This window comes from Carcharhinus amblyrhynchos, chromosome 4, assembly GCF_965287045.1.
Source record: "Carcharhinus amblyrhynchos chromosome 4, sCarAmb.v2.hapA, whole genome shotgun sequence".
Lineage (NCBI taxonomy): Eukaryota > Metazoa > Chordata > Chondrichthyes > Carcharhiniformes > Carcharhinidae > Carcharhinus > Carcharhinus amblyrhynchos.
Window position 1 is genome coordinate 67,185,929 of NC_137327.1, and position 23,164 is coordinate 67,209,092.

At 47.3% G+C, this 23,164-nt stretch overlaps 1 protein-coding gene across 1 annotated transcript in view; it reads right to left on the minus strand.

The window, feature by feature from the left end:
* The window catches only part of LOC145342086 (nitric oxide synthase 1-like), a 216,263-nt gene that overhangs the window by 101,731 nt on the left and 91,368 nt on the right, over positions 1 to 23,164 (minus strand). The window contains exons 14-16 of the mRNA XM_080187297.1: positions 19,944 to 20,002; positions 12,927 to 13,037; positions 8,859 to 9,033 (exon numbers count right to left, since the gene is read on the minus strand). Of these exons, the coding sequence (XP_080043423.1) occupies positions 8,859 to 9,033; positions 12,927 to 13,037; positions 19,944 to 20,002 (345 nt within the window). The remainder of the gene's footprint in view (positions 1 to 8,858; positions 9,034 to 12,926; positions 13,038 to 19,943; positions 20,003 to 23,164) is intronic.

The window sequence follows — 23,164 nt, forward strand, 5'->3', positions numbered from 1 at the left end:
GAGAGGCAGAGAGAGAGAGAGAGATGAGAGGCCAGAGAGAGAGAGGGAGAGAGAGAGAGGGAGAGAGAGGCAGAGAGAGAGAGAGAGAGAGGCAGAGAGAGAGAGGCAGAGAGGCAGAGAGAGAGAGAGAGGCAGAGAGAGAGAGAGAGAGGCAGAGAGAGAGAGAGAGAGAGAGGCAGAGAGAGAGAGAGAGAGAGAGAGGCAGAGAGAGAGAGAGAGAGAGAGAGAGAGAGAGAGAGCAGAGAGAGAGAGAGAGAGAGGCAGAGAGGCAGAGAGAGAGAGGCAGAGAGGCAGAGAGAGAGAGAGAGGCAGAGAGAGAGAGAGAGAGGCAGAGAGAGAGAGAGAGAGAGGCAGAGAGGCAGAGAGAGAGAGGCAGAGAGGCGAGAGAGAGAGAGGCAGAGAGAGAGAGAGGCAGAGAGAGAGAGAGAGAGAGAGGCAGAGAGAGAGAGAGAGAGCGAGGCAGAGAGAGAGAGAGGCAGAGAGAGAGAGAGAGAGGCAGAGAGAGAGAGAGAGAGAGAGGCAGAGAGAGAGAGAGAGAGAGGCAGAGAGAGAGAGAGAGAGAGAGGCAGAGAGAGAGAGAGAGAGAGCGAGAGAGAGAGAGAGAGAGGCAGAGAGAGAGAGAGAGAGAGGCAGAGAGAGAGAGAGAGAGGCAGAGAGGCAGAGAGAGGGAGAGGCAGAGGAGAGAGAGAGAGAGAGAGGCAGAGAGGCAGAGAGAGAGAGAGAGGCAGAGAGAGAGAGAGGCAGAGAGAGAGAGAGAGAGGCAGAGAGAGAGAGAGGCAGAGAGAGAGAGAGAGAGGCAGAGAGAGAGAGAGAGAGGCAGAGAGAGAGAGAGAGGCAGAGAGAGAGAGAGAGAGGCAGAGAGAGAGAGAGGCAGAGAGAGAGAGAGAGAGAGGCAGAGAGAGAGAGAGAGAGAGGCAGAGAGAGAGAGAGAGAGGCAGAGAGAGAGGCAGAGAGAGAGAGAGAGAGAGGCAGAGAGAGAGAGAGAGGCAGAGAGAGAGAGAGGCAGAGAGAGAGAGGCAGAGAGAGAGAGAGAGGCAGAGAGAGAGAGAGAGCGAGGCAGAGAGAGAGAGAGAGAGAGGCAGAGAGAGAGAGAGAGGCAGAGAGAGAAGAGGCAGAGAGAGAGAGAGAGAGAGGCAGAGAGAGAGAGAGAGCGAGGCAGAGAGAGAGAGAGAGCGAGGCAGAGAGAGAGAGAGAGAGGCAGAGAGAGAGAGAGAGAGAGGCAGAGAGAGAGAGAGAGAGAGAGGCAGAGAGAGAGAGAGAGAGAGAGCAGAGAGAGAGAGAGAGGCAGAGAGAGAGAGAGGCAGAGAGAGAGAGAGGCAGAGAGAGAGAGACATAGAGAGAGAGAGAGAGACAGTCAAACAGGCTATGATCTGGCAGGCTGTGGAGAGGGGAGGAGAGAGAGCTAGACTCAATAAAGAGAAAAAAAATCCAGTGAGAAATTCTCAAAGAGGGAAGTGATGGGTAGTGCTTCGAAAGCTCATGCTATCAAATAAACCTGTTGGATGTGAATCTGGTGTTGTGAGACTTCTTACTGTGCTTACCCCAGTCCAAAGCCAGCATCTCCATATCTTAAAAAAATAAGAGCAGAGAGGCATTCTAAGAATAAAGGGGAGACAGAGCGCAGTAGATAGGCTGTGGGTGAGAGTGAGAGCACCCTTGAGTGGATACTTGGGAATTGCAGGTGAACACAGCAGAATTAAGACTAACACAGACACTCAAAGTAAGATCTTGAATTTCTCATTTTTGGGGCTGATCAATGGCCAAAAACAGAATAAGAATTTGACAGGGAATTGGGTGCTTTGTGCCTGCATTGATCTAGAAATGGCAAAATGTTGCATCTGAAAGGTTGTAAGTCGGTGAAGAGAGTGTGATAGCCTTTAGCAGATGTGGTTGAGTATTGGGATATTTAGAAGTGATGATAAATCTTGTTTTAGATTAATCTTAACAATGGAAAAATAAGGATTAATCTTTGTTTCAGGAGTACGGGGTTTTGATGTGATGACGTTCAGTCGAGAAAATATACTACATGCCATTTTGAAATAAATAGAGAGTTAACCCATTCTCTCCATCACAGAATGGATCTTTGTGCTTTAATCTTTTGTGATAGCTTTCAAAACATAGCAGAGGGGAGAGAGAGCATTCAGACTTTTAGTGAAGAGTTACTTGAGGTAGAATGGGAGTGTGAGTTTAATGATTGGTAGATTGGTAATAAGAAAGAAGTGAGAGAAATGATCCAATGGAATAAATGAACACAAAGGAAAGGAACAGGTAAGCGAGGTACAGATGAGATGTGGGAAGTGAACAGGGTAATAAAAGATACATTATAGAAGAGATGATAGGAGACAGAATAGGACAGGATTCATTTGATGAATACAAAGAACAATAATGGTAATAAAGAGAGATATTTCGAGGCATTCTAAGAATAAAAACACAGTTTAGCTGATACCATGGATGAAGGAACAAGCTTTTAAGAAAAGGGATAAAACAGACACTAATGGACAGTTAAAAGCTCGCAACATTGCTTCCTGAACTTGGGATAATTCTTAACAAATGATGGTGTTATTTAAGAAGATGAACGAGCAACCAAAATAAGTTACTGCCCAGAATAAATTGAAAGGTTTGATATCTGTTTCAAAGGAAACGAGGAAGTCCAGAGGTCCGCAAAAACATTATATTTTATATTCAAAGACTTCTCATCAGGAAGGCGTAAGACAAATATTGGAACCATTTAACTATTACAGGAATTTTGTGGAGCATTATTCTCTACTTGCTAAAACTTTACAGAACCTGATTCAGGGAGGAAAGACTACTAGTGAGGTAGTAGTATGAGGAGACACAGAAACATAAGCCTTTTCAGGTTTAAAACAAGTCATGGCAAGAGCCCCAGCCCTGGGTCTACTGGATCTGTGATGTGGAGATGCCAGTGTTAAAGGAGCAGCGCTCCGAAAGCTTGTGGCTTGTGCTATCAAATAAACCTGTTGGACTTTAACCTGGTGTTGTGAGACTTCTTACTGTGCCAACTGGATCTTATTAAGCTATTTCATATTTTTTTGTCAGGAGACTGAAGGAGCGTAAACTGCAGTAGTAATCCAAAGGCATGGGAATAGATAGGTTCAGTAGCTAGGGGAATGCACTTATGTGTAAGGGTTTTAGCACGTTCCTCCTGGGCCGTGAGTATCCAAGCCACTTACCTTGATAGGAAAAATAATCCTCTACAGCCCACACACTTTCAGAACACACACGTTCAGCTTTTAGAAGCAGAGAAGTTAAAAAGAATTTCTGATGGGAGACACTCAAAGTGGGAGGCAAATCTCTTGCCAGGAAACAGACATGTAGCGATCAGCAGAGATCTAAGAGAAAATCTTGCAGGAGGGTTAACAATACAAGGAACAGAACATGAATGTATAGCGGAAGTGACAGAAAGAGTGAACGAAGGGCGTTAGCAAAATAACCATTCACCAGGGAGGGAGTGATTAATTTGTATGTAAATGGAACCAGGAAGTATGCCAATGGCCAACCCCACATGGCACAGGTGGTGGTGAATGCGAAGGAACAGTGATTGCAGCAGAACAAATCCCAGGGTACAATTCAGCATAAGTAGCCCCAGAACTAATATACCAGACCTTATTGAGGCATATTATGGATTAGCACACACCGGCAGGGATCGCATGTACAATCTTATCAAATGTGCCTGCAGTGCATCCAAGTGGAATCAGGTTGTTCCTGCAAGGTCAAGATGGGTAATCAACCACGGCCTAAAGGACCATGGGAAAAGTTACAGACTTTTTTTACAGGGCCCTTTCCCAGAATGCAAAGAAAGACTTATTGCCAGGTAATTATTGATCAGTTTATCTGGTGGTAGAGACATTCCCATGCAAAAACGCTACTGCCAAAACAATGGTTTTGACATTGGCAAATGAGATAATACCCAGATGGGGTACGCCTCTTCAGTGAGACTCAGACCAGGGAACCCATTTTACAGGGAAAGTTTTAAGAGAAGCCTGTTAAATATTGGAAATAAAGAAAATATTTCTTGAACCATACCACCCCCAAAGTTCAGGAATGATAGAGTGGATGAACAGGATGTTAAAGAACAGTTTAGCCAAGGCTACAGGAAGGAAACAATTGGATGGCTTGCAATTTTGTTGCGACAAAATTGCAAAGGGGTTAACCCTGTTCCTTCTTGAGGAACAGGGTTAACCCCTTTTGAATTGATGACGGGAAAAGCAATGGGCCTCCCAGAGGATGCAATAGCGGGTGAGGGAGAACTTGAAATCAGCCAAAGCACAGTGTTTCAGCACATGAGAAAAATAATTAATTGTTTACATTCTCTTAAAATACAGGTGGTTACCCTCCAGCAGCACAAAACTAGCAGAGGAGATCACCCCTAAATTACTTACACTAGGGGATAAGGTAATAGTGAAACTTATGACAGACAGGAAAGTGCTAGGGAATCAAGTGGAAAGGTCCATGTAATCATTGCAGGGCAAACACTTGTGCTCATTGATGAGAAACTCAGGCCGCATTAGCGACACTGGACTCAGTTAAAACGTTACCTCAATAAATAATCCTGAAGGGGTAAGTATCAGTAGATCACCCCAGTGGATTTGTAATCTTACTGAATAGGGGATAAGAATGGTTCTTGTAGTAGCTTGAGAACTTTGCTGGAGTAATTTGGATTTGTAGATTAGCAATTAGGTTAAGTCGGATAATAGTGCAAAATAATCAGGGTAGTATTCGAGGGAAGGAGATAGGAACGATTGAATTAATAAGGAACTAACTTAATGCTGTGAGGCATCAGACTTAACTTTTGTCGAGTTGTGAGTCTTGAAAAAAGAAGACAAGCTAAGCCTGAGTCCACATCCCAGCGACAGGACAAAGGAACTACACCCAACATTGATGACAAGAATACCACATCATGTATACTGTGATGTAACGCAAGATATAATTGAATTTTGCTCGTTTAACATTGATTAATGGTTGAAACTTGTGTAAAGGGAGAATCATGGCAATTTTTATAATGAGTGTTTTTCCATTTTTTTTCTTTACTGAATATGCAGATATTGGCTCAAATGGGACCAGCATGTAAGATCATTTAGCATCTTCATCAGGAAACATAGATTAATACTTATATTTGGCACACACAAGGACATTACATATTAGGATTTTTAAGTTAGGAGGTAAGGAAGTAATTTCACTAACAGTGAGGCCAGTGCAGAATGACTAACTGTACATAGAGGGACAGTTCCTAGTCTAGATTTAAAGCAGCACCTACACCAAGAGAAATCTATTACGCAGAGAAGTTGGGAAGTTCTGGGAAAACTGAAGGGTAAGCAAAAGCGATTATACAGTCAGCGCAAGAAGTGTGCTATGCCTGCACCCACCCAGTAATGACCAGTCATGTAATACATCGTATTGCTTCAGTGAACCATAATATTCAACATAAAAATGGTACATTGGATTCATGGAGATAGAGCCTCTGCTTGGCTCCCTATTGGACAGAAGGGATCTTATTACTCCAAAGAAACCCATACATATATAAAGTCCCTCTTCTGCCTAGACGCTGGCGAGCTATGACAGGAGGAGAACGCTTTTCACATAATGTTTACCTAATATGGAGCTGTTAGAACAATAGGAGAGATAATTGTGTGCTCCATTGAGAACAAGTTGCCAATACAGAAGCTGCCCTCCAGTGATCAGTGATCAATGGTAAAATGGTTGCCATGCATACAGAGGGATTATAATGACATTGGATTGCGTCTTGGCAGCAAGTCCAGTAATTGGATCAGCATGTTGCACTTACATACCAGGCAGTTCAGTAAACATAATTAATCTGGTTACACATCATGAAGGAGGAGGGGAAATTGAAAGACCTTGAACCATGGCTTACCCTGAATCCTCAGACAGTGACCCCTGATTCTGGACTCCCCCACCATTGGGAATATCCTCCCTGTATCTACCCTGTCTAGTCCTGTTAGAATTTTATAACACTCTATGAGATCCCCCCTTATTTGTCTGAATTCCAGCGAAAACAATCCTAACCTAGTCAATCTCTCCTCATACATCAGTCCCGCCATACCCGGAATCAGCCCGATAAATCTTTGTTGCACTCCCTCGAGAGCAAGAAGATCCTTCCTCAGAAAAGGTGACCAAAACTGCACACAATACTCTCGGTGTGGCCTCACCAAGGCACTGTAAAATTGCAAGAACACATCCCTGCTCTTGTACTCGAAACCTCTCATAATGAAGATAAAGAAGACCATTTGTCTTCTTTACTGCCTGCTGCACCTGCATGTTGGTCAGCAGATAAGAAGCAAAGAGTTGGCATAAGTGGGTATTTGTCCAAATGGCAGACAGTGACAATTGGGGTATTTCAGGGATCTGTGCTAGGACCCCAACTGTTCACATTATTGATGAACGATTTGGAAGAGGGAAGGAAATTGATCTCCAAGTTTGCAGATGATTCAAAGTTGGGTGGGAGGGTGAGACAGGCTGAGTGAATGGGCATATTTGGTAGGAATAATAGGAAGGCAGATTATAATTTGTTGTCATTTGTAAATTGAGAGAAACAGTCACTGAAAATAAGTGCACTGGTACAACAGGCAGTAAAGAAGGCAAATGTTATGTCATAAAAGCAAATTACGTGAATGCTGGAATGGTATGTTGGCCTTTATATTAAGGGCATTTGAGTATAGAAAGAGTAATGTTTTATAGCAATTGTACAGGGCGTTGCTGAGAACACACTTGGAGCAGTGTGTGCACTTTTGCTGTCCTTATCTGAAGAAGGATGAGCAGTGATTACTGGAATGGCAGACTGTCAATATGAGGAGAGATTAAATTGGTTCGGATTGTATTCATTGGGCGGATAAGGCCTGGGTGGGATTTTTGTCTGTGCAGGCTTGATAGGCCAAATGGCCTCCTTCTGCGCTGTATTAAAATGTATTCATTTAGAAGAATGAGAGGGGCTCTCATAGAAACTGATAAAATTCTATCAGGATTAAACAGGACAGATTCAGAAAGAATGTTCCTATTAGTAGGAGTCATAGTTTGAGGAAAAGAGGGAAAACCCAGAGAGTGGTGACTGTGTGGAATTCACTACCACAAAAAGTAGCTGAAACCAAAAGATTATGTGATTTCAAGAAGAAATTATATATAGATCTTAGGGAAAAAGGGATCATGGGATGAGGGAAAGGCGACATCAGGACATTGATTTTGATGATCAGCCATGATCAAAATGAATGGCTGAGCAGGTTCAAAGGGCTGAACGGTCTACTCCTATTTTTTATGTTTCTATGTCAGTTTAACCTCAGTGGTGGGGAACGTTTAGAAAGGATAATTCAGGAAAAAGAATAAATCACTTGGGTAGATGCACATTAATTAAGGAAAGCGAACATGGATTTGTTGAAAATAAAGAGACAATATCAAATGAATTCTAAAGGGGTTGCAGGAACAGATGCCTCTGGGTGTACATATAATAAATCATTAAAGGTTCCAGGACAGGTTTTTGCAGAATACCGTATCTGAGGTTTTAAGAAGGACAAGAGCAAGAAGCTCATGTTAACCTGTACAAAACTCTGGTTCAGCCTCAACTGGAACATTGTGTCCAGTTCTCAGTGTCGGACTTTAGGACAGAGGTGAAGACATTAGAAAAAGTGCAGAAAATATTTGCAAAGCTAGTTCCAGAGATGAGAAACCTCAGTTTTAAAGATAGATTGGAGAAATTGGGATGGTTCTCCTTGGAGTAGGTTGAGAGGAGATTTGATAGAAGTGTTCAAAATTATAAAGGGCCTGGACAGAGTAGATGGGGAGAAACTGTTCCGTTTAGGAGAAGGATTGAGAATCAGAGGACACAGATTTAAGGTAATTGGCAATAGCAACACAATAAGAAACTCCTTCTCACACTGAGTGGCTAGGACCTGAAATGCACTGACAGAATGTGGTGGAGGCAGAATCAACCAACGCTTTGAGGGAATTGGATGATCATCTGAAAATGAAGAATTGCAGAGTTATGGGGAGAAGGTTTGTTTTATTTCTATCTCTCATGTTATTCCAGGAGCCCTGGCATTCATTTCCCTGTTCTTTCCTCTTTCTGGATCACCTATTGTTCTATTACTTCATTCACCTGTGAACAGCTTGCCATCCATGATCTTATTAAGGATGATTGAATTCACTTCATGGCCTTATTGGGAAACTGGGTGCGCAGTGACATCTTTTTAATGAAGACTCTTATTTAGCTACAGCTTCCACCACTCGACCCCATCAAGATTGACATGACAACGTGGCACTCATCACTAGATCACAACTTGGCTTGACCCCCTAACTCGAGAACCACAGTACCCTACAGCACAGAAAGAGGTCATGTGGCCCATCAAATCTTCACTGACTCTCCCAAACCCACCCACCCATCCTATCCCCACACATTTACCACAGCTAATCCACCTAACCTGCACATCTTGGGACAATAAGGGCAATTTAACATGGCTAATCCACCTAACCTGCAAACCTTTGGACAGTGAGAACACCTGGAGAAAACACGCACACTCACTGGGAAAACATACAAACTCCACACAGTCACCCAAGGTCGGAATTGAACCCAGGTCCCCGGCACTTTGAGTCAGCATTGGTAACCATTGTGTCACCTCTGACACTTCCTCCACTTTGAGGATTTCACCTTGTTCCACCCATTTCACCTCTCTTTTAACATCATCATTCTCACCCAGGTATAATAAAAAAATCTAAGATTTATCCATGAGACAAGGCGTCCATCGAAAAGAATATGCACAGGAATACAGGTAACACGAAATGTGACTGATAGAATAAATTGTCAAATAGCGAGGCTGTCAGTCATTCACTCATACCTTGAAAATGTTCTTGGACCAGACACAAAAGAGATCATCTTGCCCACACAGCTCGTCTCCTTCCCCCATTGGTAGGATTCTTTCTGCTCCGAGTTCCTCAAATCTTGTATCAATGGCACGGGCAAAGGCGCAAAAATGTGGATACGCACGTGAACCCAGGCCAAAGACTGCAAACCTGCAGAAATCAAAATCACACAATAACTCTCTACCGCAGGTGTGTTAATGAATGAGACAGAGATGGAGAGGGCAAACATGTCCATGTTAGCTGAAATTGTTAACAATTCAATCCTGCTTCCATTCCCCATCTTTTCAAAGAATTCAAACTGGGCCGCCCGCCCCCGCCCCCGCCCCCTCCCCAAACTCCGCCTCCACCCCAAACCCAAACCCCACCTCCACTCCAAACCCCACCTCCACTCCAAACCCAAACCCCGCCTCCACTCTAACTCCAAACACCGCCTCCACTCTAACCCCAAACCCCGCCTCCACTCTAACCCCAAACCCCACCTCCACTCTAACCCCAAACCCCACCTCCACTCTAACCCCAAACCCCACCTCCACTCTAACCCCAAACCCCACCTCCACTCTAACCCCAAACCCCACCTCCACTCTAACCCCAAACCCCGCCTCCACTCTAACCCCAAACCCCACCTCCACTCTAACCCCAAACCCCACCTCCACTCTAACCCCAAACCCCACCTCCACTCTAACCCCAAACCCCGCCTCCGCTCCAAACCCAAACACCGCCTCCGCTCCAAACCCAAACCCCACCTCCACTCTAACTCCAAACACCGCCTCCACTCTAACCCCAAACCCCACCTCCACTCTAACCCCAAACCCCACCTCCACTCCAAACCCAAACCCCACCTCCACTCTAACCCCAAACCCCACCTCCACTCCAAACCCAAACCCCTCCTCCACTCTAACCCCAAACACCGCCTCCACTCCAAACCCATACCCCACCTCCACTCTAACCCCAAACCCCACCTCCACTCCAAACCCAAACCCCTCCTCTACTCTAACCCCAAACCCCGCCTCCACTCCAAACCCAAACCCCACCTCCACTCTAACCCCAAACCCCGCCTCCACTCCCAACCCAAACCCCACCTCCACTCTAACCCCAAACCCCGCCTCCGCTCCAAACCCAAACACCGCCTCCGCTCCAAACCCAAACCCCGCCTCCACTCTAACCCCAAACCCCACCTCCACTCCAAACCCAAACCCCACCTCCACTCTAACCCCAAACCCCGCCTCTGCTCCAAACCCAAACCCCACCTCCACTCTAACCCCAAACCCCACCTCCGCTCCAAACCCAAACACCGCCTCCGCTCCAAACCCAAACCCCACCTCCACTCTAACTCCAAACACCGCCTCCACTCTAACCCCAAACCCCACCTCCACTCTAACCCCAAACCCCACCTCCACTCCAAACCCAAACCCCACCTCCACTCTAACCCCAAACCCCACCTCCACTCCAAACCCAAACCCCTCCTCCACTCTAACCCCAAACACCGCCTCCGCTCCAAACCCAAACCCCACCTCCACTCTAACCCCAAACCCCGCCTCTGCTCCAAACCCAAACACCGCCTCTGCTCCAAACCCAAACCCCACCTCCACTCTAACTCCAAACACCGCCTCCACTCTAACCCCAAACCCCACCTCCACTCTAACCCCAAACCCCACCTCCACTCTAACCCCAAACCCCACCTCCACTCTAACCCCAAACCCCACCTCCACTCTAACCCCAAACCCCACCTCCACTCCAAACCCAAACCCAAACCCCACCTCCACTCTAACCCCAAACCCCACCTCCACTCCAAACCCAAACCCCACCTCCACTCTAACCCCAAACCCCACCTCCACTCCAAACCCAAACCCCTCCTCCACTCTAACCCCAAACCCCGCCTCCACTCCAAACCCAAACCCCACCTCCACTCTAACCCCAAACCCCGCCTCCACTCCAAACCCAAACCCCACCTCCACTCTAACCCCAAACCCCACCTCCACTCTAACTCCAAACACCGCCTCCACTCTAACTCCAAACACCGCCTCCACTCTAACCCCAAACCCCACCTCCACTCTAACCCCAAACCCCACCTCCACTCTAACCCCAAACCCCACCTCCACTCTAACCCCAAACCCCACCTCCACTCTAACCCCAAACCCCACCTCCACTCCAAACCCAAACCCAAACCCCACCTCCACTCTAACCCCAAACCCCACCTCCACTCCAAACCCAAACCCCACCTCCACTCTAACCCCAAACCCCACCTCCACTCCAAACCCAAACCCCTCCTCCACTCTAACCCCAAACCCCGCCTCCACTCCAAACCCAAACCCCACCTCCACTCTAACCCCAAACCCCGCCTCCACTCCAAACCCAAACCCCACCTCCACTCTAACCCCAAACCCCGCCTCCACTCCAAACCCAAACCCCACCTCCACTCTAACCCCAAACCCCACCTCCACTCTAACTCCAAACACCGCCTCCACTCTAACTCCAAACACCGCCTCCACTCTAACCCCAAACCCCACCTCCACTCTAACCCCAAACCCCTCCTCCACTCTAACCCCAAACCCCGCCTCCACTCCAAACCCAAACCCCACCTCCACTCTAACCCCAAACCCCACCTCCACTCTAACTCCAAACACCGCCTCCACTCTAACTCCAAACACCGCCTCCACTCTAACCCCAAACCCCTCCTCCACTCTAACCCCAAACCCCTCCTCCACTCTAACCCCAAACACCGCCTCCACTCCAAACCCAAACCCCACCTCCACTCTAACCCCAAACCCCGCCCCCACTCCAAACCCCGCCTCCACTCTGAAACCGAACCCCGCCTCCACTCTAACCTCAACCCCCGCCTCCACTCCGAACCCAAACTCCGGCTCCACTCCGAACCCAAAGAATAGCAGAATTGACATATGGGGAGAGATTGGGTTGATTGAACTTGTACTTGTTGAATTCAGAAGACTAAGAGGGGATATAATTGAAACAGATAAAATTCTGATAGGGCTGGATAGAATGGATACAGGAATGTTGCTTTTGCTGAGTGAAGGTGTCTAGCACAAGGGATCACAGTCCCAGGATGCGCGATTGGAATTTAGGACTGAGATAAGGAGAAATTTCTTCACTTAAAGGGCGGTGAACATGTTTTGAATTCACTACTACAGAAGGCTATGGCCATTGTGATGTCCAAAATGCAGCAGCCAATTTTCACACAGCATGATCCCATGAACAGTAATGTGATAATGAGCAGATAATCTGTTTACATTTCTATTGATTGAAGGTGAAGAAGGTGGTTAAGAAGGCATATGCCATGCTTGCCTTCATCGTCCGGGGCACTGAGTTTAAAAATTGGCAAATCGTGTTATATAATTACAGAATTATGGAATTTTAGTTAGGCTGCACTTGGAATATAGTGCTCAGTTCTGGCTGCCACACTACCAGGAGGACGTGGAGACTTTGGAGAGAGCAAAAAAAGATTTACCAGGATGTTGCCTGGTATGGAGGGCATGAGCTATGAGGAGAGGTTGGAGAAACTTGGTTCGTTCTCACTGGAATGACAGAGGTTGAGAAGCGACCTGATAGAAGTCTACAAAATTATGAGGGGCATGACCCACAGAGTGGATAGTCAGGAGCTTTTTCCCAGGGTGGAAGAATGAATTACTGGGGGCATAGGTTTAAGGTGCGAGGGGTAAGGTTTAAAGGAGATGTACGAGGCAAGTTTTTTTATACAGAGGGTAATGGGTGCTGGAACTCATGGCTAAGAGAGGTAGTGGAAGTGGATACGGAAGTGACTTTTAAGGGACGTCTTGACAAGTACATGAATAGGATGGGAATAAAGCAATATGGTCCCTGGAAGGATAGGGGGTTTTAGTTAAGTCAGGCAGCATGGTCGGCGCAGGCTTGGAGGGCTGGAGGGCCTGAGGGCCTGTTCCTGTGCTGTAATTTTCTTTGTTCTTTATCTCACATATTCAGAGAGGTTTGGAGGATTTCCACTAAATTAATTCTGAGTCACTTAGAATTCTAAATAACCTGAAATCTAAACAGATTTTTATTCTCCTTACCGCATACTAGCCAATGTTCCTGCGCTCTCAAAACAATTCTCCTCAGATACTTTTCCACCACATGGGTTGAAATCATCATCAGATAAACTGTTAAATCGTGCTTTATAACTCCTAAAAGAGAGAGTACATACTGAAAATCGGGAAGCAGAATTCATTATGATGAACAATTTGTGCACGCAAACATCTTGGCGGTACGGTGGAAAGCACTGCTGCCAGGGACTCTGGTTCAATTCCGGCCTCAGGTGACTGTCTGCGTGGGCTTCCTCCGGATGCCCCAGTTTTCTCCCACAGTCCAAAGATGTGCGGGTTAGGTTGATTGGCCATGGTCAGTTGCCCCTTGGTGTCAGGGAGATTAGTAGGGTAAAAATCACAGTGGTGCAGGGGGAGGACAACATGGAGGGGTTGGAAATTGAGTCTTTGTGGGTGGAGTTGAGGAATAGGAAGGGGGCCATTACTATGCTAGGAGTGTACTATAGGCCGCCCGATAGACCTCGGGCAGTGGAAGAGGGTAGATGTAGGGACATTTTGGATAAGTGTAAGAAGAATAGGGTTGTTGTAGTGGGAGATTTTAATCTCCCTGGGGTGGAGTGGAAGGTGCTTAGAGCTGGGGGGGTCTGACGGGGAGGAATTCGTAAGATGTGTATTGGAAGGATCCTTGCAACAGTATGTAGGTAGTCCGACTAGAGAGGGGGCTATACTGGATTTAGTTCTGGGAAATGAGCCGGGTCAGATGGTTGAGGTTGCAGTAGGCGAACATGTGGCTAATAGTGACCACAACTCCATCCACTTTAGGATACAAATGGAAAAAGATGAGAGCTGTCCTAAGGGGAGGGTGCTAAATTGGGGGAAGGCTAGATACAGCCGGATTAGGCAGGAGCTTAGGGATACAGACTGGGGTAGGCTGTGGGAAGGCAAGGCCACGTTAGGCATGTGGGAGTCTTTCAAGGGAAAACTGCAAAAGGTGCAGGAAAGGCATGTGCCGGTTAGGAGAAAGGATGGGAAAGGTAGGATTAGGGAACCGTGGATTACTAGAGATATAGAAGACCTGGTTAGGAAGAAACGAGAGGCGTATGTCAGGTCTAAGCAGCTGGGAACGGAGAGAGCGTTGGAGGAATACAGAGAGAGTAGGAGGGATCTCAAACGGGGAGTTAGGAGAGCAAACAGGGGGCATGAGATGGCTTTGGCAGGTAGGGTTAAGGAGAATCCAAAGGCGTTTTACTCCTATCTTAAGAACAAAAGGGTGGCTAGGGGTAAAATTGGTCCTCTCAGGGACAAACGTGGGGAATTGTGCTTAGAGGCAGAGGGAATGGGGGAGATCCTGAATGAATACTTTGCGTCGGTATTCACGAAGGAGAGGGGCTTGATGTCTAGTACGGTCATTGAGGGAGCGGTAGACCGATTGAAAGATCTATTGATTACGAGGGAAGAAGTATTAGGGCTCTTAGAGGGCATTAAAACCGATAAATCTCCGGGGCCTGATTGCATTTATCCTAGGCTGCTTAGGGAGGTGAGGGATGAGATTGCTGGGCCTCTGACGCGAATCTTTGTCTCTTCTTTGGACACAGGTGAGGTCCCAGAGGACTGGAGGATAGCGAACGTGGTACCATTGTTTAAAAAGGGTAGGAGGGATAGCCCGGGTAACTACAGGCCGGTGAGCTTAACGTCAGTGGTAGGAAAGTTGATGGAGAGGATTCTTAGGGATAGGATGTATGCGCACTTGGAGCGTTGCGATCTGATTAAGGATACACAGCATGGCTTTGTCAAGGGGAAGTCTTGTCTTACGAATCTGGTAGAATTCTTTGAACATAACGTAAGAAATAGGAGCAGGAGTAGGCCATCCAGCCCTTCGAGCCTGCCCCGCCATTCGATAAGATCATGGCTGATCTGTCGTGGCTCAGTTCCACATTCCCGCCCACTCCCCATAACCCTTAATCCCCTTGCCTATCAAAAACCCATCAACCCGCGTCTTAAAAATATTTAGCGAGGCAGCCTCCACCACTTCAACGGGTAGAGAATTCCAGAGATTCACCACCCTTTGAGTGAAGAAGTTCCTCCTCAACTCCGTTCTAAACCGCCCCCCCCCTTTATCTTGAGGCTGTGCCCCCTAGTCCTATTATCCTTTCTGAGTGGGAAGAGTCTCTCCACCTCTATCCTATCCATCCCATTCATCATCTTATATGTCTCAATGAGATCTCCCCTCATTCTTCTAAACTCTAACGAGTACAAGCCTAGTTTATTCAGCCTCTCCTCATAGTTCAACCCCCTCAACTCCGGCATCAGCCTAGTAAACCTCCTCTTCACTCCCTCCAAGGCCAAAATATCCTTGCGTAAGTACGGCGCCCAAAACTGCACACAGTACTCCAGCTGCGGCCTCACCAATGCCCTATACAGCCGCAGCAAGACCTCCCTACTTTTATATTCAATCCCCCTCGCTATGAAGGCCAGCATCCCATTCGCTTTCCTGACCACCTGCTGCACCTGCAGGCTGGGTTTTTGCGACTCATGCACAAGGACCCCGAGGTCCCTCTGCACCGTCACCTGCTGCAGTTTTTCGTGACAAAAATGGTTGACGAAGGACGAGCCGTTGATGTCGTCTATATGGATTTCAGTAAGGTGTTTGACAGAGTCCCTCATGGTAGGTTGGTACAGAAGATTGAAGCTCATGGGATATGTGGTCAGGTATCTAGATGGGTAGAGAACTGGCTTGCAAAGAGGAGTCAGAGAGTAGTTGTGGAGGGGTCTTTTTCTAGCTGGAGGTCTGTCACTAGTGGTGTGCTGCAGGGCTTGGTACTGGGGCCTCTTCTCTTTGTAGTGTATATAAATGATTTGGAAGAGGGAGTAGGTGGTGTGATCAGCAAATTTGCTGATGACACCAAGATGGCTGGATTGGCGGGCAGTGAGGAGCAGTGTCTGGCAATACAGCAGGATATTGATAGGCTGGTTGATTGGGCAGATACGTGGCAAATGGAGTTTAATCCGGATAAATGTGAGGTGATGCATTTTGGCCGGAATAATGTAGGGGGAAGTTATATGATAAAGGGTAAGCCCACAAGGAGTATAGAGTCGCAGCGAGACCTGGGGGTGCAAGTGCACAAGTCTTTGAAGGTGGCAGTGCAAGTGGAGAGTGTGGTGAAGAAAGCCTATGGTATGTTAGCCTTTATAGGAAGGGGTATAGAATATAAGAGCTGGAGTCTAATGTTGCAGTTGTACAGAACGTTGGTTCGGCCACATTTGGAGTACTGCGTACAGTTCTGGTCGCCTTACCTCAAGAAGGACGTGGAGACTCTGGAGAGAGCGCAGAGGAGGTTTACCAGGATGTTGCCTGGTATGGAAGGACTGGGGTATGAGGAGAGATTGAAGAAATTGGGGCTCTTTTCCCTTGAAAGACGTCGACTGAGGGGGGATCTAATAGAGGTATATAAGATTATGAAGGGTATAGATAGAGTAAACAGAGGTAAGCTATTTCCTATAATAGAGACACGTAGGACAAGGGGCCATGGACTTAAGGTGAGGGGGGAGCGGTACAACACAGATATTAGAGGGAGGTTTTTCACACAGAGGGTAGTGGGGGTATGGAATGCTCTGCCAAGTAAGGTGGTGGAGGCAAACACACTAGAGTCCTTTAAGAGTAACTTAGACAGGCACATGGCTGAGTTGGAGATGGGCGGATATAGGAGAACCTTTTAAATAAGGGTCATTAGCATTGGGGCGTCCCTGGTAATGTAAATGGGTATAGTATGATAATAATGTTTTTTTTCCTCTTTCATTCACAGGTTTTAAGTCGGTCCACCTCGTGTCCAACGTGGGGCATACACGTGATGGGTCGTACCGGGGCTGCTCTTGGTTGTTCGAGTTTGGCCTAGTGCTTCATGTCTTAAGTGTGTGCCTAAACTGGACAAGATACTGGGCAAGACGACAGCTCAGTGACTATCGCTGATTGCTGTGCAGGCACATGGATTTGGGCCGGTGTCTGCGGGAGTTTGCGCATTCTCCCCGTGCTTGCGTGGGTTTTCTCTGGGTGCTCCGGTTTCCTCCCACACCCCAAAGATGTGCTGTTAGGCTGATTGGCAGGAATAAATTGTCCCTAAATCAGTTTCCCTCAATCTGGATGGCCATAAAACATTAGATAGGGGTCATGGGTGGAGAGGGGGACTGGTGGTGTTGAGGTGGCGGCGCGGGCTCACTGGGCCGAAGGGCCTGTTTCCCGGGCTGATTTTGTTCTTTGTTCTTTAAATATGTGAGATTACATTGATAAGGCTTGGGTGGGATCATACTGGGCTGAATGCCTTCATGTGCACTGTGGAGATTCCATGATCACACACATTTGGACACAGCTTCCTGAACATACAACTATCAATTGGATAGAGTTCCAGAAACTGATTTGGCTTCAGCTCTCAAAGGTATCCCACCAGTTCCCAGTAAGGGAGTATCCAGTGAGGGATTGAGGGAGTTCTCAGTGATGGACTAAGGGAGCTCTCGGTGACGGAGTTGTCAGTGAAAGGTTGACGGAGCTCTTCGTGAGGGACTTTCCAGTGAAGGAGTGAAGGATTTCTCAGTGAGGGAATTCCCGGTGATGGGAGTGAGGGTTCCTAGCATGAGAGCTCCCGATGATGAGTGAGAGACCTTCCAGTGGTGGGAGTGAGGTAGTTCCGGCAGAGTGAATCCCCGGTGAGGGAGAGAGGGGCTTCACAGTGAGAAGTGCTCGGTGACGGAGAGAGTTGTTCATGAGGGAATCAGGGAGTTACTGGTGAGGGAGTAAGGGATTTCCTGGTGAGGGAATGAGGGATTTCTCAGTGAAGGAGTACCCAGTGAGGGATTTCTCAATGATGGAGTTCCCAGTCATAGAGTGAGCGAGTTCCAAGTCATGGAGTGAGGGAATTCACAGTGATGGGAGTTCCCGTTGAGAAGTTCCTGGTGAGGGAGCTCTCACTCTGGGAGTGACAGAGCTCCCGGTGATGGGCTGAAGGAGGTTTCGGTCAGGGAATGAGTGACTTCTGCTTTATGGAGTGTGGTCACGGCAATGGAGTGAGGGAGTTCCCAGTGAGGAAGAAGTGAGCAAGTTTCTGGTGGGGGAGTGAGGGATTTCCTGGAGAGGGAATGACGGAGTTCCTGGTAAGGAGTTCGCAGTAAGGGAGTGAGTTCTCACTGACAGAGTGGAGATTTGCCAGTGATGGGGTGAGGGAGGTCCCAGTGAGGGAGTGTTATGGAGTAAGCGAGGGCATGGTTTTGGAATAAGGGATTCTGGATGAGGGAGTGACGTAATTCCTGCTGGTGAAGTTAGAGAGTTAGAATCATAGAATCCCTACAGTGCAGGAGGAGGTCACTCGGCCCATTCAGCATGCACCGACTACAATCCCACAGAGGTCCTTCATAATGCCACATATTTACTCTGCCAGTTCCACAGACAATAAGGGGCAATTTAGTACCTAGTGAGTTCTCGGTGATGGAGTGAGGGAATTCCCACTGAGGGAATTCACGGTGATTGAGATAGGCAATTCCTTGTGAGGGAGTTTCTGGTAATGGAATGATGGATTTATAAGTGATGGAGTTGTCAGTGAGGGAATGAGGGAGTTCATGATTAGCAAGTGAGGGAGTTCCCAGTGAGGAAATGAGTGAGTTGCCTGTGAGGAAATGAGGGAGTTCCTGGAGAAAGACTGAGGTAGTCCCCAGAGAAAGAGTGAGAGAGTTCCCCGTTAGTGAGGAGGGAGCTTGCGGCGAGTGGGTGAGGGAGCTTGCAGCGAGTGGACAAGGGCGCTCGCGGTGAGGGAGCTCATGGTGAAGTAGTTCACAGTGAGTGAGTGAGGGCGTTCTCGATGAGTGAGTGAAGGAGTTCATGATGAAGAAGTTCCTGGTGAGGGAGCTCTCACTCTGGGAGTGACAGAGCTCCCGGTGATGGGCTGAAGGAGGTTTCGGTCAGGGAATGAGTGACTTCTGCTTTATGGAGTGTGGTCACGGCAATGGAGTGAGGGAGTTCCATATTTCCATATTAGTTTCATATGAGTGAGCCACCATATTTACAACCACTGAGCCACCGTGCTGCCCACAGGGAGCTCCCATCCTCCGTTATCGGGAGCATGGGAGCTCCTGGTGACAGAGCATGGGGTTCCCCGATGATGGAAGGTGGGAGCTCCCAGTGGGTGGCACGGTGGCTCAGTGGTTAGCACTGCTACCTCACAGCATCAGAGACCTGGGTTCGTTTCCAGCCTCAGTCACTGTCTGTGTGGAGATTGCACATTCTCCCCATGTCTACATGGGTTTACTCCGGGTCACAAGTTTCCTCCCACAGTTCAAAGATGTGCGGGCAGGTTGATTGGCCATGCTAAATTGATGGAGTGGGAGCTCCCGGTGGTGGAGTGCGGGAGCTCTGGTGATGGAGCGTGGGATTTCCTGGTGAGAGAGTTCCTGTTCTTGGAGTGACAGAATTCACAGTGATGGAGTGAGGCAGTTACTGGGAAGGGAGTGAGGGTATTTCTGATGAGGGAATGAGGGAGTTTTGGGAAAGGAGTGAGGGAACGAGGGTATTTCCGTGGGGGGTATTCCCAGATGAGGGTGTTTTTAGTTTGGGATTCTCAGTGATGGAGTGTGGGAGCCCCCAGTGATGAATGTAGGAGCTCTTGGTGATGGAGTGTGGGAGCTCATGGTGAGGGAATTCCCAGTCATGGGGCAAGGGATTTCCCCATCTTGGAGTGACAGAATTCACCTTGATGGAGTGAGGGAATTCCCAGCGAGGAGTTTACAGTGAGCTTAATCCTGGTGAGGGAGTTCCCAGCGAGGAAGTTCACTATCATGCAGGAAGGGAATTGACAGTGATGGAGTGATGAATTCCCAGTGAGGGAGTGAGGCAGGGGTTGCCTTTGGAGGAACTCTGCTGGGGAGCTGATTAATATCTCTGCATTTAGATTGCAGACAGCAGTCTGCTGTGGATTAATGTGTTTGTGATTTTGTGATCCGGAAGACATCTGTAAGCTGTTCAACACTGCAGCTAGATCTGCACAGCTCAGAGTCTGCTTTACTCACTGAGTCAGGGTGACAGTGGAGCTCGGATGTGTCATTCCCATCAAAAGATCTGCAAAAATCTGCAACAAAAATTGGGCACTGAGTTGACAGAATACATGAAGAAAGCTTCATTAACAATTAACAAAATCTCATCAAATCTCTGAAAAGGGCAGAAGTTAGTGAGCCCCAATATTTATCCAGTCATGTGTGATGAATTGTGGAGCATCAGTGAATGTCCCCACTGTGAGATCGGGTTTGTGGTATCAAGACAGTGTTCCCAGTGTGTGATTGAGTGTAAAGTTTCAGCTGGAGTGTTCAAAGTGTGTAATCAATTGTGGAGAATCAGTGAAAGTGTCCCTGGTATTCAATCAATTGTGCAGTATCAGAGATAGTGTTCCCTGTGTGTGATCGAATTTGGGGTATTGGTGATGGTGTCCCGAGTGTGGAGTATCAGAGAGAGTGCCCCTAATGTGTGATCAATTGTGGAGTATCAGTGACAGTGCCTCAAGTGTGTGAACTATTGTGGCTTATCAGATACAGTGCTCCTGAGTGTGCTCGAGTTTAGGGTATTAATGCGATTGTTTGTGGAGTGTCTGTGATAGTACCCCCAGTGTGTGATTGAGTTTGGGATATTAGTGATCATGCCCCTAATGTGAGATCAAATGTGAAGTATCAGTGACAGTGTCCCCAGTGTGTGATCAAGTGAGGAGTGTCAATGACAGTGTTCACTGTGTGAGATCAATTGTGGAGCATCACTTACCATGTCCAAAGTGCATGATCAATTGTGTACAATCTGTGAAAGTGTCCCCTGTGTTTGATCGATTGTGCAGTATCAGTTACAGTGTTCTTAATGTTTGATTGAATGTGGAATATCAGTTATAGCGCTCCAAGTAAGGCATTGAGTTTTGGGTATCAGTGATAGTGCTCTCTGTGTTTGATCAATTGAGAAGCATCAGTGACAGTGTTCCCACTGTGTGATCGATTGTGGAGTATCAGTGGCAGTGTCTCCAGTGTGTGATTGACTTTGGGGCACCAGTGAGTACCCTCAGTGTGTGTGATACATTGTGGAATATCAGTAAATGTGTCCCCAGTAGTGTGACCTAGTGTGGAATATCAGATACAGTGTTCCCTGTGTGTGACCCACTTTGGGATATTGGTGACAGCTTGATTTGATTTATTATTGTCACATGTATAAGTAAAGTATTGTTTCTTGCATGCCATACGGACAAGGCATACCATTCATAGAGAAGGAAAGGAGAGAGTGTAAAATGTAGTGTTGTAGTCATAGCTAAAGTGCAGAGAAAGATCAATTTAGTGCGAGGTAGGTCCACTGAAAAGTCAGATGACAGCTTGGCTTTTCTTAGGTACCGTGATGATGGTTGTTTCCTTGAAGCATATAGGGACCACACATTATTGTAAAGAGAGGTTGAAGATGTCCCTGCTAGCTGATCTGCATAGGGTCTGAGTTCTCATCTGGGTACCCCATCCAAGTCAGTCACTTTCTATGGATTGACCTTCGAGAAGGCTGCTCTGACATCTGCAATGGTGACCTCAGATACTGCTTCATCTGAGGCTTCCACAGTAGGGGGCATGTTCTCGCTCACCTCTTGCTCAAAATGGACATAGGATGCTTTGATCTCATCAGGGAGGGGTGCGTTTGTGCCAGCGAATTTACATGCCTTTATTCTGTAGCCTGTTAGTCTTGCAGACCTTTCCATAGTCACTGGGGGTCCCTGTGGCTGGCCTGAGACTTGAGCTTGTTCTGGTACTTTTGATATCTTTGATGGACCTCCTTGGATCATATTTGGCTTTCTTGTATAGACATGATGTGGAGATGCCGGCGTTGGACTAGGGCAAACACAGTAAGAAGTCTCACAACACCAGGTTAAAGTCCAACAAGTTTATTTGAAAGTAAACCCACTAGCTTTCGGGGTTTGCCCCTTCGTCAGGTGCATGGAGAGTTCTGAGACAATATACAACCCTTTAACCTATGCTTAATGCTTTCTCCACTCACATTGTTTGCACCTTTAAGAATTGATTAGCTGTAAAGACTCACAGTCTAATTAGTGTTTTGTAAACTGTGTGTGCCTTTATTTGCTCTGCTTGTAACCAGAACGTTCCACTCACCTAACAAAGGGGCAAACCCCGAAAGCTAATGGGTTTACTATCAAATAAACTTGTTGAACTTTAAGCTGATGTTGTGAGACTTTCTTGTATAAATCAGGGTTGTCTGACTTGAATGCCTCAGAGCTAGACTTTAGCAAGCAGTGGATATCCCTGTTCATCCATGATTTCCGGTTGGGAAACAAGCAGCTTTGCTTCTTTGGCACACAGTCTTCTACACACTACTGATGTGGCATACTCATTCAAGCTGGTTGCTGAGTTTTTAAATACCGACTAGCCCACTGACCCTAAGCAGTCCCGTAGGAGATCATCTGATTCCTCAGACAAACATTGCACGACTTTCTTTGACTGATTCTCCTGCTTCAATTTTTGCTTGTAAGCCAGGAGCAGGAACACAGTCCTGTGGTCTGATTTGCCAAAGTGTGGGTGGGCGATAGAGTGGTAGACATGTTTGATGTTTGTGTAGCAGTGGTCAAGGATGTCTGAGCTTCTAGTGGAACAGGAGATGTATTGGTGGTATCTTGGTAGGACACGCTTGACTCCTGATTGAAGTCCCTGGCCATGATGAACAAGGCCTTGGGATGTTTCAACTCAAGAGTATTTGTGGTGGAATATATTTCTTCATGTCCTGCATAGTGTGGGATGAGGTGGGGTGTAAACTGCCATCAGAATAACTTCTGCGGAAGATAATGGGGCAGCATTTTAGCGTCAGGTATTCTAGGTCCAGGGAGAAGAAACTTGCTACATCTAGGCATCACAAGGTGTTGATTAGGAAGCAGACCCTACGTCCCCTAACCTTGCCTGAGGGCCTTGTACAGTCTATTCGGTAGATTGAGAAGCCATCTGGTTGTACGGCACAGTCTGGTGAAGCAGGAGCAAGTCATGTCTCCATGAAACAGAGCACACAGCTGTCCCTCAGTTCTCTTTGAAAAGTGAGTCTGGCTTTAAGTTCGCCTAGCTGGTTCATCTAGACTCAGTGACAGTGTCCCCGGTGTGGGACCTTTTGTGGAGTATCAGATATAGTGTTCCCTGGGTGTGATCAGGTTTGTGGTATCAGTGATAGTGCCCCCCCCATGTGTGATTGATTACGGGGTGTCTGGGACAGTGTTTCCAGTGTG